The sequence below is a fragment of the Xiphophorus maculatus genome, chromosome 20 (genome assembly GCF_002775205.1).
Source record: "Xiphophorus maculatus strain JP 163 A chromosome 20, X_maculatus-5.0-male, whole genome shotgun sequence".
In the NCBI taxonomy this organism is placed as follows: Eukaryota; Metazoa; Chordata; class Actinopteri; order Cyprinodontiformes; family Poeciliidae; genus Xiphophorus; species Xiphophorus maculatus.
Window position 1 is genome coordinate 15179596 of NC_036462.1, and position 18381 is coordinate 15197976.

The 18381-nt window shown below is 36.8% G+C and overlaps 1 protein-coding gene across 4 annotated transcripts in view; it reads left to right on the plus strand.

Moving 5' to 3' along the window:
• Window positions 1-18381, plus strand: part of LOC102224305 (kazrin-like) — a 172955-nt gene that overhangs the window by 132591 nt on the left and 21983 nt on the right. For all 4 annotated transcript variants that reach the window (XM_023324764.1, XM_023324768.1, XM_023324765.1 and 1 more), the window contains one exon: window positions 15960-16151. In XM_023324764.1, coding sequence (XP_023180532.1) covers window positions 15960-16151 — 192 coding nt within the window. The remainder of the gene's footprint in view (window positions 1-15959; window positions 16152-18381) is intronic.

Sequence of the window (18381 nt, forward strand, 5' to 3'; positions counted from 1 at the left end):
CCTCTTTATGGTAAAGAAATTTTATTGTTCTACATTTTTATCTTATGTTGATTTATGCAAATACAAACCCATATTTCAGCCTTATGTGTTTCGCCTAAGATCTAGATACTGTGAACCTGCTGACTCACACGTCCATGTAGATGATCTTTTATCCTCTTACAGATGTTTATTGTGAATTTATGACTTTAGTAGATGATATCAGACATTCAAGAATTTCTAAAAGGAGAAAGATATAACTTATAGCTATAAAAAATAATTTACAACACTTTGTCAAATGTTTGAAGTAACATTTAATTAGAAATCAGATACAGGTGCATTCCAGTAGAGTCTTAGAGAAGTTTAAGTAAAAGAACAATAAGTACATGTTGTGTTACGTGATTATTTGACAGTTCTCCAGCAGACAGTCATTGCTCATTTTGATGCTAAGCTCCTGAGATGCAGCATGTTTTCGTCTTTGCCGTTCCCTTGAGAAGTTGCTCCATCTCTGGTGAATTCTCGTTGCTGCTTTGACATCATGAGTGGTTTCCTTGGGACTCTTCCTGAGGTGGATGAACCCAAAACCTTTCGAGTTTGATATATTTCACTGCAGGAGAAGATCGGTACAGAAGGTTCTGTCACTTTTAGCATCACATTTTTCACCAATATCTGGATGATTTGGTTCGGTTTTGACTCCGTTCTCATTGCGCGCTTTTCCATGCTGAATATGAATTAGGTTCTGTGTTTTACTTCGGTTTTACCTCTGGGTCAGGCTTTCAAAATGTCAGACTGCAACATCACAGCTGCACCGATCACTTAAACAGTCATGCTTTAAGTACAGTATAAGCCCATTTTCTGCAGTGCCTGAGGTGGTGGATCAAATCATTTTGGTTTCATAAACTGTGTTTTTCTGAGGCTGACAGATGTTTAGTCTCTGCTGCAGATTCCAAACAGAAACAAGTCACAGTGCCACGTTGTTCCTCCATGGTTTACATGGATCTTACTTCTTTGTTGATTTATTCACTCGGTGTGGCTTTGTGTCATTTCTAAGGTGTCTGTTGACGTAGCAAACATTTTCACATTATATTGATAATGACAGTAAAACTGGTGAAATGCAGCATTTTGATTTTATGAGCTAACAAGATTCTAAACAAAAGGGTAAATGTGTTGCTGGCTGGTCGGTCTGCAGATTTTGATCCTCTATCTATTCTGTTTTTTCATGTTAGCTCCAGACTCCGTGGGAGGTTACAGCAGCTATGTACCAAACAGATTCACTGCTGCAGCCACCCATTTATCTCACTCTTCTTTCTGTAACAGACACATGGAAGAGAATCTGGATGGGAGAACGCTCAACAATTTGTTTTGATCTCTTTCCATTCTGATATCTCTACCTTACTTAAACCAAACAGTAAATTGATTTATTCATTTAAATAAGTTTATACATCACAAAGTCAGGAAAGCTCCAAGTTCAACATGGAATTAGGGCTGAAACAACTGATCAGATTAATTGCTAGTTTAGCAATTGATTAATTGTTAGCTGGAGTATACAGACTCTAGAAAGGCCATAAAAGATCAACACACTCAGAGCAGTAATTAAACCAAAACTTTACCAAAATGTAAGTACATTTTGCATTTAAGACAAACAGCAACAAGAAACCTGGAGCTTGTTTTAGGTCAGTGGTTCCTTAGTATTAAGGAAAAGAATACTAGTTATAAGTAAAGAAATCTGTCAGTGAACTAGTAATTTTTCATAAATTTTATGGAATTACTGACTTAAAACAAGCTCCTATTTCTTGCTGAAAATTTACTTGCATGTTTTGAATTATTTCAAGTGTACTAAGACATTTATACTAGGAACTGGACCAAAAATACTTCAACTTTTATTGTGCTTTGAATTGAATTGGTACAGGTAAGCCCAAATGTATTATTTAAATTACAATTTTTATTCACCAATTAGTGCATACAGAATAAACATTACAGACTAGCAAAAACAACCAATTAACCAAGCAAAGAGAACAAACAAAAAAGAACAAAGAAACATATTAAAGTTGATATAAAGACAAACACAGAACACAACCAAAAGTGATGCCACAACAAAAATTTAATTGTGCTAATGTACCAAGATACTTACAGTAGAAACTGGACCAAAAATACTTGGTAAAAATTTATGTTTTTACAGTGTATTGTGTTTTACATGCTTTTATTGTGATTTGAATTGAATCTGTACAGTTAAATCCCCAAATTTTAATGTTTTTTTATGCACCAATTAGAGCACACAACACAAACTTTACAGATTTGCAAACAGAGGTATTGATCTACAAAATTACCAATTAGAAAATACACTTTTTGCAGTTTGGTAGTTGTTTGTATTCAGATGATTCACTTCTGTTTCTTTTTATTGGGTCGAGACACAAAATGGTTTCAAAATAGGAGCTGCAGGGATTTATTACTCATTCAGACTGGAGAAGGTGAATCTTTACAGCCGGATAGATCGACCTTTAACCCCCCGTTGTAATGTTAAAAGCAGATTCAGCCAGAACCCAAAACGCAGCCACAACAAGAGGATGGTAAGCAAAAGGTTTTATTACAAAAAGTAAAAGGTGTTGAAGGGTGTGGTAAGACTGGTGGGTCAGAGACGAGGAATCCACAGGGGTCAGGAGTCCAGCCGGGGGAGGGTAGGGGGAATGGACAAGGGGAGGTCTGAGGGGGCAAACAGACGACGAGGACAAAATCCACCAACCGGAGACAAAGTCGTAAAACGGTCCAGGGTCATGCACGGGAGGTTCTCAGGCAGTGAAAATCCAAAATCCAGAAGGCAGGAGGCAGGGTCAGAAACAGTCAGGGTTCAGCAACATGACTCTCTACAGCAGAAGGATCAGGCAAAAATCTGCGGTGGAAAAACAGGCAGGATCAAAAACCAGACAACTCTTGGAAACATGAGATAACAAAGGCTTGAAAGCTGTGACAGGGGCAACAGACGATCTCGCACTGAGCTGGTGACGAGCAGCTGTTTAAGTAGGAACCAGCTCAGTGCAGGTGAGGGCAATAAGCAATCAGCACAGCCAAGGCAGAGCTGAAGGGCTGGAATCATGACACCCGTATGCCTTTTCCAGTTTCAGTGGCCAGTTTTTTCAGTTTTTATTATTAACTGGTCATTTATATCTGAACTGAGCCTACTTTCTGAGGTATATGTAAACTATTCTGGGGACAATGTAAGAGTGAAATGAAGGTTTGGTGAAACGAAGCTCTTGACTGTATTAGATAATTAAATATCCTTGTTCGTGTTCTTTGTGTTCCTCTAGTGGCACATCCTTGGCAGTCTGCCTAATCTGCACATAATAAATGTTTGAATCAATTACACCTATCTGCAGCCAGCTCTTCTGCTCTGACCTCAGTTGTAATGTAAACCCAGAGGTGATTAGTTTGTGTAAGCTGTTTCCCAATGGATCCTCGTACGAAATGGATTTAGACTGCATGAATTTAGATGAATGCACAGTTTCTGTTCATCGATTTTCAGCACATTTATCATGAAGAGAAATGCACATGTAGCAGAAATCACCAAGGTCTGCGTTCCTGTCTGAACAGATTTAGAAATGTCTGCAAATGTCTGAGTTTAACAGAGAATGTTCAAACTGCAGAAACAAATTGAGGAAGTGAATGTTTATGGTAGATGTTGAGGGTAGCGGGTTTGCCAAAAGAGAGTTTGAGCTTATTCCAAAGAAGGCGTGTGTAGGAGCAATGGGAACGTGAAAGAACTGGTGGAGCAAGACTCCTACATGCAGGGAGTAAATCATGTTGACGGAAAAAAACCTTTTCTGACTCTGCAGGAAGGAGGCGAGCATGTTTCTTTATCAGCAATAAAACAGAAGTAAATAAACTGATTGAAACAAATTAAGCTCTGCAGAAATGATTGGGGGAGAATTCATGCCAAAACTCGGCTGTTTATCTGCCAAACACAACTGTGCTTCTGTGTAGGACTCGCGCGTTGCTGCAGGTTGAACAGGAACTAAACATTTTACTCCCAAACCGAAGGAATTCAGACTTGAACATACTGTAGTCATTAACTATGCATGAGTCAAAATTTCCTCGTCACTCAAGCACTCATAAATACGTTTTTTAACAGTAACAACAAAGTTTTCTTCACTGAGCTCAGATCATGTTTCTTTTTTAAATGATTCACATTTTGCACATTTTTAGACTTCCATTTGGGTTTCTACTGTTTTTAAAAACAACCCAACACTTAAAACAATACCTAGTCAGATTTTTGGCAATAAGTTATTGTTTTTTGGTGTCTGGAAAGTGAACCGTTTCATAAACCTCCTGATTATAACATCACAAACCAGCAGGCCACTTTCCGTCACCTAGCAACCCAGGCAAATCCTAACCCATTACCTAGCCACCGCAGTAGAGGTCCAGCATCTTAGGTCAGCTGGTTTTACTGCTGCATGCTCTGTTCAATGGCTACTGGAAAAGATAAAGGTTTTGTTGTTGACTTAACATCCGGAAACCACTTCATGCGTTCTTGTTGGTTGTGCTGGAGGCTCGACTTCTGCTTTTCAAACATGAACGGCTGTGTTTACAGCCATTTTTATGTGCGAGTGTAAACCTGGCTGTCTAGACGACCACGTTAATAGCTATGGTGGGTGAGCTTGACACCTCTTTTGTAACATTTCTATAAATTATTGCTCTGACTAACGGATAAAATTAACCAAGTAAAATCAAAGCTGAATTTTTTAACTCTCCAGAAACCAAACGGCGACATACACAGTTGGTTTAGTTAATTTATTTATTTACCCATTTGAGCAGGGCTATAACAGGTTGATCAGTCACTGGCCTGCAGCTTCAGAGTGACGTTTCAATGGAGGAATCGGGCCGTGAATTTATTTATGAAGCTCGTATCACTTTGACGTGCTGCACTGAAGGTTCAACACGTCTAAGAATGTCAGATCATCAACACTCTGAATATCTGTTGTTTTTCTGGCTCTTTTGTATTTCCTTGTAGCTCTGATACCAGCAGTTCTGCTCTGAAAGTGTTCTGCCTCCACACTGAACCCATGACTGCTCCTGTCAGTCCTCAGCTTATAGTGCAATTGAACAATGCAGACACCAAAAATAAACCTGTGACTGATGTTAAAAAGACCCACTAATCGCTGCATCCCACAGATGTAAGCCTGCGCTCCTGGGCTTGAAACGCTGCAGGAAACTACAGAAGGAACTGTGTTTATTTGAGAAGGTTCTGAGTTTTGCTTCATGGTATTTTCCAGAATATATTTGAAACATTTAAGCTGTACTTCGAGTCACAGTAATCTGCAGTCGTGCGCTTGTCTTTTTTTTAAGAAAGAAGAGTGTTTTCTCTCTGCAACTCTTTCAAACAAACCATTTGTCTTTTTTCTTATTGTGTTGTAGTTAATTTTTAATTTTAATAACCTATAACCAAGGCCTAGATTTAGCTCTTGGGCGTTTTGCGTTTGGAGCATTGCATGTCTGACCTTGAGGTTTTGTGGAGCATAAAAACTTGATTAAATGTTTTCCACTTGTGAATAACTTTCCCTGGTGTAGAGTAATGAATCTCAAGTTGATTGGAAATTGTCTATAACTCTTCACAGATTGAGAGGCAGCAGAAATTGCTTCTATAAGGTCATTGCTGATGTGTTTTCTTTTTGGCGTTACATTAACAAATGCATGAATGCTGCAGACCAGCAGATTGCAGGAACTCCTGCTTTTATAGAGGTCCCCATTAATATTACTCAAGTAAGAGTAGCTCTATTTTGGCATATTTTTACTCAAATAAAAGTAAAAAATAGCCATCTAAGAAGTTACTCATGGAAGAGTGAAAAACTGTTCTGTAAAAATTCAACTTACGTACTGAGTAATCGATTATAACATTTGATTTGGTGGTTTAAAATGATTTAATCAAGCTGAAAAAAAATTTAATTATGTGCAACTTCTGGTATTTGTAAGTCAGAAATTTAAAAAATGCAAATAAATAAGTTAAAAGTATTCTTTATTCAGGCAGAAGAAACACTTTATTTACAGTATGTTATAGAACTTCGTGTAATACTTTCAGTAACAGTTTCTAGTGTTTATTTTCACTTGACTTTTAAACGTCACATTAGAACAACAAAGCTTGTGTTCAAACGAGAGGTCTCACTTCAACATAAACTGTGTGTTTTTGTCTAAAGGTCATATTTGGATAAAACTTGTCTGTTCTTCATTCAGTGAATGAGAGAAATTTACTCAGGTAAAGGTTAGAAGTACTATTTAGTAAATGTACTCCAAGTGTTGTTTTCTTTTTCCAAAAAGTTACTCAAGTAAATAAAACTGAGTAGATTTAACTAGTTACTTCCCACCTCTTTAATGGATTGTTAATGAAATCATTTAATCACCAGAAAACCCTATTAAGGCAGAAAAAGAAACTTAGTTTTTCAACAAGCAGTTTTTACATTTTGCTGCCATCTTTAATTAATCAATAATGAGTGTTTTTAATTTCTAATAATATTTGAACCTGGAAAAGACCAGATGGTTTTATTATATCCTGAGGTTTACTTTGTTTTTGTTGACTGTATTTTCTGAACCACAGTAGGAAATTACATTATTCAGTTGCAGTTTAAGAAACTCTACAACCTTATAATGACCCATTTGCTAAACATACTGAAATTTCAAGCTAATGCTTTGGGAAATTTATAAATTTTCCAGGCGGATGCTCCAGAAATAAATGTGTTTGGAGGGAAAGAATCATGTTAAGGGATCATTTATTTAAAATCTCTGGATTATCCATCTGCTTCTTGTGCGGAGTAAAGGTCAGAGACTCACCAGTCGCTGCGTCTTCAATACTTCAGCATATTAGCTTTGTATTACTCAGACAGGCTCTCATTAAATGATGCCCATGATACAATCATTGCTGATTTATGTACATATCTAACGTATTCTCAGTCTCTGCCCAGCCTTCTTATTCTGGCGTGTCAAGGCTTCATCATTTGCTGCATGATGGGTTTAATCAGGAGCTAAAGCACGCTGCTGTCTTCTGCAGAATAAATCAGCTGATTTCTTTCCAATCCTTTGACAAAATTAGGATATCCCATTAAATGTCCTGTTCTTCAGTACAAAATATATTTAAAAATAAAATTTAAAAATGACAAAATACTTATGAGTTTTGTCTTATCTCTAGTGCGTTAAGATATTTGCGGTAGGAACAAAAACCTGGTAATATTTTGTGTTTTTGCCGTGATTTTGAGATGTTGCGTGTTTTTTTTTTTCCAAGATGAACTTAAGCAATAAGGAATTTGGTAATCAAATCATTTAGCTCTTCAGTAATTACAGAGAAAATGTCAGCTCAATTTCCCTCAAGGAGGCTGACACTTTAAGTCATCAGCGCAGCGACACACCTAAGTGTGTTTAATTTTACGCCTAGCCTCTGAGCTGTTAAAATATGCATTTATGGCTTCATTCTGGGAAATAGCTATTAGAAATGGAAGCAGAGAATAATTTTAACATTTCAGAGGAGCTGTTGTCAGGAAACTTTCTTGTACTTTGTTGTTTCTGTATCTCTCCTAAACACATGTCCAAACTCTTTGTAATTTAGCGGTAAGCATTGCGCTGATATAAATCCTACCTACATGTAAATATTTACAGCATAAAAAATTGTGTGGGAAAATTCGGCATTAAATGCCGGTGCTTTGATGTCCCTCTCAGTCAGTTTGATAGAAAGCTTCACCAGTTTCATGCTGGAGCTTTACCTCGATTACAAAACATCCCATCCGTTTTGCAGAGATAGCGCATCACAGGCATGTAGTTAGAAGAACAAAGCAACGTCTTACCGGCAAGAAAACCCAAAACAGCTTTGGTTGGTGTGGCGTTCACAACGAGAGGAGTTTGATAGCATTGCCTTTGAACTGCATAACTTCTCCTTACTCTCACAGTAGTTTGCTGGAGTTTTGACCCATTTCTTCTGAAGAACTGGAGTAACTGGGTCAGGTGGATGGGCCGCCTCACCTTCGGTCCACTGTGGAAAAGAATGAACCATCTTTTTTGGTTTTCATTTCTAAATATAATATAAATATAAATATAGATGAATACATGAAACACTTAGAAATGCCTTTTACTTATTTATCCGGAATAAAACGCCTTCAAATCAAAAATGTCTTTTACAAGAACAAAAACACAAAATCTTACCAAGTATTTTTGGTCAAGCTGCAAATATCTTAGTTCACTTTAAATATGACAAAACTAACTTATAAGTCCATTTATTTATGAAAAAATATGAGTTCGACTGACAGATTATTTTATGAATAACATGTTAAAATGTTTTAAGTGAAATAATCTGCTGATGTATCTTGTACTTTTTCATCAGTGTTAAGAAATTACTTAATTAAAACAATCTCCTATATCTTCCTGAAAAGTTACTTGTAAGTTAGTTTTGTCTTATTTCAAATCTACTTGGTGAGATTTTGTGTTTTTTGCAGTGCTGACAACACAATTAATACAGTTAGTAACAAAAAACATAGTACAATATCAACAACATTATTAAATAAAAGCAGTTCTATTAAAGTAAATTTAAACAGAGGAATACAGACTTTATTTATGCTAACTTGATTGTAAAATGCTTGAAGGAATAAAATGAGAGCAGCTCTTTCAAATGAAGTTCATCCTGAAGCAGAATTAACTTAGAAATGCTCATTTTAACAGATCAAACATCAAATATACTTTAATATGTATTGGTACGCTAAGTGGAAACCATTGTAGTGCTAATGCAGAAGCTAACATCTACTGTCTTTATTATTTCTGCTCTTGGGTAATCAGCCAATCAGCACCAAGGAAAATAAATGCTGCTCTTTGATTGGCTGCTTTGCAAAGACAAGCTAATAGCATGTTAGCAGTAGGAAAGATACAGTATATATTTTAGCTTCTAAAGCTGCTTTTTTTATATATATTTTACAAATGCTCAACAAAAAAACTATTTTCAAATAATTTTCCGCAAATAATTTGTAGTTATGTTCCACGAAAACATGTATGAAGAGGTAAATCTGCAAATACTGAACTGCAAATAGGTGGAGTTTCCTGTAATTCATTTACAGCTCTGGAGAAAATGAAGAGCCCACTGCACTGAACCCCATTGAAAACCTCCTGGTACCAAATGTTGGTTTCTGATCTCTTCCTGAGATAAAACATTAGTATTGTTGTTTATAAATTAATATAAACTTGTTTTCTTTGCATTATTTGAGGTCTGAAAGCAGTACATCTTTTTCCTTATTTTGACCATTTCTCATTTTCTGCAAATAAATACTAAATTTTTGCTTGTAATTTCAGAGACATGTTGTCAGTAGTTCAGAGAATAAAAGAACAAAGTTCATTTTACTCAAACATAAACCTATAAAAAGTAAAATCAGAGAAACTGATCATTTTAAGTGGTCTCTTATCTTTTTCCAAAGCTGCATATTTACTTTAATTATATCTTGTCAGTATTTCTCTACTTTGAAGCTAGGAAGGATCAGTTCAGACATTCAGAAAAAGGAAATATGTAACTTTAGTTTTGTTAATAGACATTAAAATAAGTAAATCTCCTCCTTTGCATACAGTTTGTGTAATTTTCCATCCTCTATTTGCGCTCTATAAGAGCAGATGTAGTACTTTGATATCAGAACCGGCTTCAGCCTCGTGAAGCAGAACGATGTAGTATGATCCTAATCAGACGTAGTTATTCAGTGAATGAGGAAAAGGTTTTAACTTGTGTCACCTTATAACCTCAATTATTGTTTGTTTTTGTTTTCATATGGCATTAATGACTTCTGTACTGAAATGTTGTTAGTTTTCTTCAATGAAAGTCAAAGCTGTTTGACCAAAGAGATCAACGTTCCTGCAGGAGATACAGAACCAGTTTTTAACAACTACACATATTTTTTTATGTCAAATATGATGTGGCAGTTGGGACAATCAATACCTGTTTTACAAGGAGGTGCTCACAATATCACTGTTTGCTGTAATACTTATGATAAAGGATGTTTTCATGCACTTCTAAAAGTTAAAAAGTGCTTTTCTAAGAACAGATAAGGTCAATTTGATCTGTTTTATTCGCCGCATGGATAACATTCTGACATTATCAAAAGCTTTTTTTTAAAAAGGAAGATTAAAAGTTTAGTTTTAAAGGCAGATAAATGTTTTTCCTGTATATAGAGAAGTTCATAAAATGAGAGAAAGCTTGATATTTTAAAAACTGTGACCTGGACACTTTTAGCAGAACCCTGTCAATAGTAACGTTACCTTCTGAAAAGTCTGCAATCCTGCGTTATGCATTGCGTGTGACCTCATTATCGAGCTTTCAGTGCCTGTACCGACAAGCTCGGAGGAAAGAAACGGGCAGAACCAGCACCTCTGGGTTGTACATGACAGAAATCAGTAGGGGGACTCACCATAATTACATAGATTTGTAATTGTCAGTAAGTCCGAGACGGAAAACTGACAGCAGCGTTCATCACAGCTCCTCAGGGCAAAACAGCAGTCTGCTGTCGCTGCACAGGATTAAATCTACTTTTTACATCCAGTTGTGGTTCAGTTCTCAAATCACAGACAGTTATACTGATGCTGTACGTAATAATGTGTATTATTGACTGAATTGTTGCTTGGTTTGTGAAGAACGGAGTTTCTTGATTATTGAAAAGCTAGCAGGAAGATCAGGTTATGGAGTTCAGGCAGAAGAATAGAGCAAGAAACAAACAAAATCCCTAAACACTGAGGCAGGGCCCGGAAAATAAAACAATCAGAGGAGAGATGGAGCAGCTATGGCTGGAGGAAAGCAGGATAACTGAGGGAGGAGACCAATCAACACCAAGAAGCTGAACTATGACTCAAAAAGAAACACTGAACAAAATCAAGCTTCACAATAAAAAACAGCATAAACTAAGAAACTGAACAATATGGCAACAACTTCCTGACAACAATGAGCGCAAATAAATGAGCTTAATATTTACATTAAGAATATAAATGAACAACAGGGAAATGATCAAAACCTAAATCCCCAAGGATCACAGCTGACTGTGTTTTGATGCACAGATAAAGGTTATCTTGTAATTTCTTCACTTTATGTTGGATTCGGAACAAATACCCTACAGCACATCTTCTTTCTTTTTTATGTATTATAGTCCATAAAGTTAAAACAAACCTGAGCTAGTCTAAACTGAAAATGCTAGAAATCGGTCAGGGAACTCCACAATGGTGCGTCTCTAGTTATAATCTGAGATTATTGCACTGTTAGGTTTGTTTGAACAATGTTTGATGACAGATGTCTGTTTTTATTTAAAAGTGATCTACAATGCTACAATTTATCTGTGGGCTTTACAAAACATGTTCATGCACAATATCGTTCTTAGATAATGAGATTTTTGTTTGGTTAGTTCTGTGTACTTTTTAGGGCCCTGTCACTTTAAATCCAAATGAGCTGCTGCTGGCCACGCCCCTACATACAGGGATGAAACCAGATGACCCAAAGTGCTGGAGATCTTTTTGGGTTGCTAGGTGACGGGCTTGGCTTGGCTGGGGTTGCTAGGTAACGGTGAAACGTGACTTAACAATCGGGAGGTTTTTGAAACAGCTCATTTTCTAGACACCAAAAAACATTAACTTATTGCCAATTTTTTTGTTTGTTTTTTATGGTTTTTTATGTTTTTTCAGAAGCAGTTGTGACCCCCAGTGAAAAATAAAAACATGTACAAAGTGAAGTTTGTATTATAGGTCCCATTTAAAAATGTCAAATAGTGATTGTATCTCCTCTTATATGAACAAACCAGCTTAAATAAACCAAAGCAGAATGTATTTTTAGGTTGCTGTCCTCTGAAATGCAAAACATCTAAAATTGAAATTGCTTATTTTACATTTCATTTGACGTATTTCTCCATAAATGTATTTTTGTTTTTTTAAGTAGAGTAGCAGATTTCTTAGTCCTTTCTTTGTGGCCTAGTCAGGTCAACTTAGTGAACAAAACTGCCTCCAAAGTTCTGAATGAAACGCCCTGAGAGACCCAGTTCAGGTCATGTTAGTTTTCACCCTCCAGTCAGTCACAAACTCATTTATAAAAATATCTTTCTTTATTTTGGTTTTACTAATAAAAAGTGTCTCATTCCAATATTCCAGCCCAGTGCACACGAGGCATCTTTGATCCTTCATGTATATAAATAGAACCACTTTAATCCCTCATCGCATTCACAGCAGACTAGTTCAGCTCTTTGACCACCAATCAACACTTTTCCAACTCTCACTTCACCTTCGCTGCTTTCTCTGAGCTCTAATCACGAGCTTACGGCCTCTATAAGCTCTCAGCTGTGTGTGTGTGTGGGTGTGTGTATCTTGACAGGGCTGCAAAGCAAGAAGGAAAAAGGTTACCTGTTCCTGACCGACCCTAATGAGAGGCTTAAATCTGGTGTTCATTGAATCCGCCGGCGCTCAGATGGAGGATGAGTGGCTTTTTCTGTTCATGCGGGAGGACTCTGAAAGCTCACCGGCCTCAGTGCGCCGCCACTCTGAGCTGGGATCAGCCAGCATCCTGCCTTTACTGTTTACATGATCTGGTCCTGATCAAATAGGACTGCCAGCAGATGACGGCTCTTGTCTTTGGGCTGCCTGCTGTCAGCATGCGACAAACAAACCTCTCTGCACTAAACAAAAGCAGTTGTAAAGGCCGTGATCTATTTTTCTGTTTTGTAATGATACGTGATTTATTTTTTCCTAGAATACAGAAAAATACAACGGATCTGTGTAAAACTATTTCACATTCTCCCAAACTTTAGTTTTATTGCGATTGAGTTCAGCAAGGAGAGCCGACAGGCTCGTGGTAAATTTGGTGGATGAATCTGTTACTGGATGTTACTAAAATGTTTCATATCTAACCATTTGAATAATGTAAGAATAATGTGCTGACTCTGGAGGAGCTGTAGAGATTCCCAGCTCAGGTATCTGTTGTGTACGCTGCAGCTCTAACCTGAAGAGAAGAGTGAAAAGGTTGTTAAATTGCTTGAATCATCCAAAATAATTCACCATGTGTATTTTTGTTTTGTTTTGTGTCTTCTCTTTCCTTTTGTTTACGCAACATATTGGGTTATTTAAACCCTGTTTTATGTTAGATTATAGCCTTAAAAGTTAATGCTAGATTCACTGACACACTGCAAAAACACCAAATTTTACCAAGCATTCTTTGTTTAGTTTCTAGTGCAAATATTTTAGTAAACTTGAAATAAGACAAAACTACCTAACCAGTAACTTTTCAGCAAGATATAGGAGCTTGTTTTATGTCAATAATCCTTAATATTTATGAAAAAGTATTAATTTCTCTGGCAGATTATTTCATTTATAATGATGTTAAAACAAAATAATATATCTTGCTGAAATTTTACTAGTTAGTTTTGTCTCATTTCATGTGCATTAAAATATTTCCAGTAGAAGCTCGACCACAAATACTTGGTAATATTTGGTGTTTTTGCAGTGAAACCAGTATTCTACATTAACTTTTAAGACTATAATCTAAAATAAATAATTCAGAGGGAAAGGAAAGAGAAGTCTCACAAACAAAACAAAAAAAGGAAAAAAAAACACACATGGTGAATTATTTTGGATAATTCAAACACTGCAATTTATTTTTAAGTGTACTCAGATATTTGCACTCAAAGTTAAACCAAAAACTTCTTGGTAAGCTTGTGTGTTTTTACAGTGTGTGGGTTTAGCTGAAAGTCATAGATAACACTGGATAAACATCTTGAAATTTACGTTTTTGGCTCCCAAACTTGAGCCAACACTGATGAAAAGGTTAGAGAATGAAACCTCTCTGAAATGATAAAAAGACAATCCTCACCGCTTTTATTTGGCTCTCTTGTTTGATCTTTAATGGCCAGGGCGACAGGTTGCAAAATTACACAGAGGGCAAAAACCTCCAAAACGTCCTGAATGATCAAAGGTGCTGCCGGCTCGGCCCAAGGCGAAGGCAAGCTTGAGCCCTGCAGCTAAACAGATGAATAAGTGGATCAGAACCAGAAGAAGGACGTGAAAGATTGTTCTTTCTGGGACGTAACTCTTTTAGTCGCAGCCTGCTGGGCTCTCCACAGTCCTGTCATGACAGAGAGCGATGGACTGTCCCTGCGCCTCTTATCAGAGCTGCTGCAGCGTCTGGCTGCAGAGACCTTCTCTCATTTTCATTCACGCACATGCAGACTTTTGCGTTTCTGCTTCCTCAGTAATCTTATATAGCTCCATGCAGCTTTCTATGGAGATTTCCATTCTTGTTTCTGCTAAATTTCCTCTAATATGTCAAACGGCGTTGCTGTGTTGTACTTACTGTATGCGAGTAGTTCATTGTGCGTTGTTTAAGGTTCATAAATCTCCATTCTCTAGATCCCATTAATCGCTCAGATGATGTTTTCCGGATTGCACATGTGTTCAGTCACATTTCCAGAATTCCTGAATTCATCATTTCAGGTTTTTCCTCCAAAAGCTGAATGTTTTGGTTGACTGCCTTTTTTCATTTTTCTTTCCCCTTATAAAAAGCGTGCATTCTCCTGGAACAGACCTTCCACCTCCCGTTCCCAATATAAATCATTATGGCACTGTTGCTGGTATGAGTTTCCTTTATTGGACGTGTTTTTCGTTGTTTCTGTGCTCTGGCTGCACAAGCTTGTCAGACTGCACCAGCAGATGAGATCACTCTTTATTCCAGAGTGTCGTCTCCTTAGTTTCCTGCTCCTGATTGCTTGCCGGTGTTTTCCTTTGCTGATTGGGAGGCATAGCACACAAGACAGGCAGAAAACACAGCATGAAGCAGTCATATTCTGCACAAACACAAAACATTACCACGTATTTTTGGTCCAGTTTCTACTGGAAATATCTTAGTTTTGTCTTATTTTAAGTGTACTAACTTACAAGTAACGTTTCAGCAAAATATAGCAGCTTCTTCTCAGTTACTAATCCCTTAATATTCTTGAAAATGTTCTAGTTTCATATCATTAATCAAGTTTATTTCAGCTGCAAGGCAGTTCAAAGTACTTTACAGAATAAAAGCACCAGTCAACAGCTGAACAGACGTTACATTGTCAAGGGTGCCATCACCAAAATCATCAAATATGTTGATCAATGTTTCATTTATTGTGATTCAAAAGCAACTCTAAAAATTTGGGTTTTAGTCTAGATTTAAAGGAGCTCAGTATTTCAGCTGTTTTGCATTTTTTTGGAAGTTTGTTCCAGATTTGTGGCGCATAGAAGCTGAATGCTGCTCTCCATGTTTCTGGTTCATCATGAGTGAAACAATCTGCCAATGGGACTGGTTATTACTGTAAGAAATAATTGATTTAAAACAAGCTTCTATTTCTTTCTGAAAAGTTACTTTAATGTTGGTTTTGTCATATTTCAAGTGAGCTCAGATGTTTGCATTAGTAGCTGGACCAAAAATACTTTGAACAATTGTGTTTTTGCAGCGATGCTATTACTTCACTGCCATCTATCAGCAGTTTCAGCCTTGGAACTTTTTTATGATTACGTTTTTGAAAGATTGAGTAAATCGGTCCAGATTTCCTTCATTTTGGGAGATTGGTGATCAGCCGATTCTTACATGTGAAGCCGATCTTAACCTTGGGAAAGATCTAGAAATCAACCATTGTCCCGTTTAGCTCCCCAGTTAGAGGTTTGACCTATAGACCGGCCCACCAGGTGCAAACACCCGACTTTCTTGGCAACAAGAAAGTTACCATCTCAGCAACTTTCTTGCTGTATTTAGCAACATTTCTGATTAAAAAAAAACTTGGTATTGACCAAAATTTGAATCGGCAGCAGGTCGTGCTTTTTAAAGGTCGGAAATATCGTCCAGAAACCTTCAATCGGTGCACCCTTATCGAGCATTTATTTTGGTTTTAATAAGCATCTTCTTAAAGATTTTCTTGGTATTCCCAGGTCCTTCTACTTTACTCCTTGTCCTGTGTCTGTTTTTTTAAATCTCTGCTCGTTTTGACCCTCAGCGCTGCTGCGAGAGGAGGTGGTCCAGCTTCAGGAGGAGGTCCACCTGCTGAGGCAAATGAAGGACATGTTGAGCAAAGACCTGGAGGAGACGCAGGGCGGCTGCTCCGCCAACCTGCTGTCTGCCACCGAGCTCCGAGCCCAGCTTGGTGACAAGGAGCAGGAGCTGGACCGCGCCAAGGAGGCCTTACAAGGTCAGGAGAGTCACCTCGTCCAGCGCGCTCCTTTTGTTTCCAGCAAACACAGCTGGGGTTCAAAATAAACAGCTCATCAGGAGAGGGAGAATAACTGAGACAGTTTGCAGGAAATTTGTTCACTGTAGCACCCAAAATAAAGTTTGCTGGAGGATAAACTGTCCTCCAGCAACTGACCGCATGCTGAGTGCAAGATTATTATTGTTCTGAGACCATTTTCAAGTAATTTAATATAATAATGCAAGTTCACCCTGTGAAAGAGCAATAAACTTTCATTTTGTTTAAAGTTTTGTTTAACTGTCAATTTATAATTTTGTTTTGTTTCTTCCTAAAGAACTGGAAGACATTTTAAATATCTAAAATAAATCATCACAACTAAAAACTATAAACAAAACAGGGCTAAAAAAAATCTGACAAAATCATAACCATAAATAAAATGGATTATGAACTCTGTCACCAAAGATGCTCTTCAGAAATATTAATTATCAGACTAGAAATTAATATCATTTTTATTTATCATGTGATTAATTGATTAATTGCTTTTTGCAACAGCCTTACCTAAAACTCTTCAAGTTAATCATTTTTCTGGTCAATACCATGAAAGTTTTTCTGCTTCAAAGTTTTTATTTGACCATTTCTTTTTTAGAGGGTCATGATTACGCAACGTGCAACTACAATTATTTTTAACAAACAGAAATTGTTTGGTGGATTTTTTTTTTTAATCTACACAGGACGAACAAAATAAAACTTATACTCTCAAATACACAAAAAGTCAGTTCAAAGGGCAAATGTTAAACTAAAATGTATGGAAACCAGTTAATTTAAAAATGTGTTAATCCAAAATGACCTAAAATAGGAAACCTTTAATCTAATTTAATCCCAGTCACTGTGGAAAATCAACCTTTGGTATGTAAATAAGAGGCTTCAGTAAAATAACATGGAAACCCAGTGTACTGAAGTATGACCAGTAGTATACTGAAGTATGACCAGTAGTGTACTGAAGTATGACCAGTAGTGTACTGAAATATGACCAGTAGTGTACTGAAGTATGACCAGTAGTGTACTGCAATATGACCAGTAGTGTACTGAAGTATGACCAGTAGTATACTGAAATATGACCAGTAGTATACTGAAATATGACCAGTAGTATACTGAAATATGACCAGTAGTATACTGAAATATGACCAGTAGTATACTGAAATATGACCAGTAGTGTACTGAAATATGACCAGTAGTATACTGAAATATGACCAGTAGTATACTGAAATATGACCAGTAGTATACTGAAATATGACCAGTAGTATACTGAAATATGACCAGTAATGTACTGACGTATGACCAGTAGTGTACTGAAATATGACCAGTAGTATACTGAAATATGACCAGTAGTGTACTGAAGTATGACCAGTAGTATACTGAAGTATGACCAGTAGTATACTGAAATATGACCAGTAGTGTACTGAAATATGACCAGTAGTGTACTGAAGTATGACCAGTAGTGTACTGAAATATGACCAGTAGTATACTGAAATATGACCAGTAGTGTACTGAAGTATGACCAGTAGTATACTGAAGTATGACCAGTAGTATACTGAAATATGACCAGTAGTGTACTGAAATATGACCAGTAGTATACTGAAATATGACCAGTAGTATACTGAAGTATGACCAGTAGTGTACTGAAATATGACCAGTAGTATACTGAAATATGACCAGTAGTGTACTGAAGTATGACCAGTAGTATACTGAAGTATGACCAGTAGTATACTGAAATATGACCAGTAGTGTACTGAAATATGACCAGTAGTATACTGAAATATGACCAGTAGTATACTGAAGTATGACCAGTAGTGTACTGAAATATGACCAGTAGTATACTGAAATATGACCAGTAGTATACTGAAATATGACCAGTAGTATACTGAAGTATGACCAGTAGTGTACTGAAGTATGACCAATAGTATACTGAAATATGACCAGTAGTGTACTGAAGTATGACCAGTAGTGTACTGAAGTATGACCAGTAGTGTACTGAAGTATGACCAGTAGTATACTGAAATATGACCAGTAGTATACTAAAATATGACCAGTAGTGTACTGAAGTATGACCAGTAGTGTACTGAAATATGACCAGTAGTGTACTGAAGTATGACCAGTAGTGTACTGAAATATGACCAGTAGTATACTGAAATATGACCAGTAGTGTACTGAAGTATGACCAGTAGTATAC